The following is a 2,517-nucleotide window of genomic DNA, read 5'->3' as shown; positions in this document are numbered from 1 at the left end:
TTCTGTCTGATGTGTCTGGTGCACTGCACTGGTGGTGTTCCTTGGCATTTATGGAAGGACTTTTGCCCACTATTCACCTTCATCATCAGGATCCTTGCATATTATGACCATGCACGGTTTTAGTATCTTCCATGGTAAGTTAAGTTTCCAGGAAGTTGTCTGTATGTTTTGACCTTACAAATGTGCTGACATGGTTAGTCAAGTGTAATTTTTTTAGAACATATTTACAGCTCCTCTGTTTTGATCTCTTTAACATCTTACTTGTGAGGTCATTGGTGGCTTTCTATTGGGCAGTGGTATAGTCTTGCTAGAGGGTTGCTGATGTTGACATTTGCAGCTTCCTGACCTTTGGCCTTGCTTTCCCACCTTGGAATGCTTTTATTCTGCATTTTCTGTAGCATCTTGCTGTGAGTGCTGCCCTGTGAACTTGACCTGTAGAGTCTCAGCCTCTACCCACCGTGTGTCAGGAGCTCTGCAGGAACGGTGAGAACAAAAATGTCTCCAAGCCCTGTTGGCAGGGGGAGGGGAGGCCAGAAGGCCAGACTTGGAAAACACTGTGCTATTTTTACATTAAAAATTAATTATGGATTTTGGCTGTGATAATGCATGAGTGAACAAAGTCCCTTGTCTTGAAAGAATTGTGTCTGCAGTCAAGATTCTAAAAACGTTCTGAGACATAGGTTGCACTTTCTGTGGTTAAAGTATAATACGGTGTTCTTGACAGAGATGGGAGTACTGAGCATAGGTTTGATACTCCGAAGAGGAAAGTATCTCAGACAAGCAAATTTGTCTCTCCTGCAGGCTGCATGTGCTTCTGGGTAACACACATGAATGCAGGAGGCAGCGTCTCAGTCCCACCTCCTTCACAGCCGTTTCCATGCTTGAGGTTCCTGAGAATCCCTGGAATCCAGTTTCTGAGGCTGCCACCCTGGGCCTGAAATGCAGAGGAGCTGGACGTTCCAGCACGCTCACCTCATGTTGATTTCTCATTCTGTACTTTCCTAGGCTCTGTTTTTCAAGCATTGTGCAAGACATTCTGCTTCTTTTGCAGCAGAGGCCAGCCTCACCTGGGTGTTAGGATGCCACTCATGTTTTCAAGTGACATGATTGATGGCCTTCTTCTCATCTTCCAGACTTGTATTGGTGTTGCAGGGAACTTGGTGCTCTTGCAGGCATATGTGTACACCTTCCTGATCCAGCCACACCTGAAGAAGCCCATAGATGTGATTTTCATGCACCTGACAGCAGTCAATATTTTAACCATCCTATTCACGCTGATTCCAGATATCATGTCATCCTTGAGAGCGAGACATTTTTTGGGTGATGTTGGTTGCAAAGTCATCTTATACATATTCAGAGTTGCCCGGGGTCTTTCCATCTGCACCACCTCTCTCCTGAGTGCTTTTCAGGCCATCACCATCAGTCCCAGTGGTTCCAAATGTGCATGGCTGAAATCAAAACTCTCTGCGTGCATTTTCCCCTCTTTCCTTTTCTTCTGGGCCATCAACATGCTGATCTATATCTATATCATTGAAACTGTAGGCACCAGATCCAATATCACCATCGGCCATAAATATGCTCACCCCCACTGTCAAACTAGGCAATTTGGAGACCACCACTTAGGGTCATTTCTAAGTGCCATAATGCTTCGAGATGTGTTCTTTGTGGTGCTCATGATCTGGACGAGCCTGTACATGGTGAATCACCTCTGCAGACATCACAGGAGAGCCCGGCACATCCACAGTTCCAGCCTCTCCTGCCAGACACCTCCTGAAAACAAAGCCATCCACACCATCCTTTTGTTAGTAAGTTGCTTTGTGTTCTTTTATTGCTCAAACAATCTCTTCACCTTTTATTCATTGTATACACCCAAGAAAAACCCAAGATTCAAGATGCTTCGTGGAATTTTATCCACATGTTACCCAACCATCTGCCCTTTTGTGCTGATGAAAAATAATAAAATCATTTCCCGATTTACTTCTTCCCTCTCCGTGATGAGAACCATCTTTTCTCAAAGAGCTTCCACTGGCTGATCTAATGCCCTGTATGCAACAGAGGAGTCTCCATAAATATTGTTTAAAGCATAAAGGCTGTTCTTTTTTAAACACATGACTTTATTTCTTCATTTGATAGGCATAGAGGGAGGGAAAGAAGTGGGAGAGAGAGAGAAAGAGAGAAAGAGAGAGAGAAAGAGAGAATGAGGGGGAGAGAGAGAGAGAGAAACACTTCCATCCACTGGGTTACTCCTCAAATGGCTGGGGCTGGACCAGTTCAAAGCTCAGATAGAGGTAAGAACTTAATAGAGGCCTCCCACATGGGTAGCAAGAACCCAAGTACTTGAGATGTCACCTGCTGCCTCCCTGGGCACACATTAGCAGGAAGCTTGAGTTGGGAGTGGAGCCAGGACTCAAAGCCAGGCTCTTCAATATGGGATGTAGGTACCTTAACTGTTGTGTTAACTGATAGTCCAAATGCTTGCCCTGCCATAAAACATTCATATGAGGGGAAAAAAGGATG

At 44.9% G+C, this 2,517-nt stretch overlaps 1 protein-coding gene across 1 annotated transcript; it reads left to right on the top strand.

The window, feature by feature from the left end:
- Positions 1–1,088: 1,088 nt before the first annotated feature.
- Positions 1,089–2,033, top strand: ORYCUNV1R1580 (vomeronasal 1 receptor oryCunV1R1580). The gene has a single exon (NM_001167267.1). It carries the CDS (start codon positions 1,089–1,091, stop codon positions 2,031–2,033), a length of 945 nt encoding a protein of 314 aa, NP_001160739.1.
- Positions 2,034–2,517: the final 484 nt, after the last annotated feature.

Source organism: Oryctolagus cuniculus, chromosome 18 (genome assembly GCF_964237555.1).
Source record: "Oryctolagus cuniculus chromosome 18, mOryCun1.1, whole genome shotgun sequence".
NCBI classification, from domain to species: domain Eukaryota; kingdom Metazoa; phylum Chordata; class Mammalia; order Lagomorpha; family Leporidae; genus Oryctolagus; species Oryctolagus cuniculus.
Note: the sequence above shows the minus strand (reverse complement) of the source record. Positions and strands in the feature narration are given on the sequence as shown.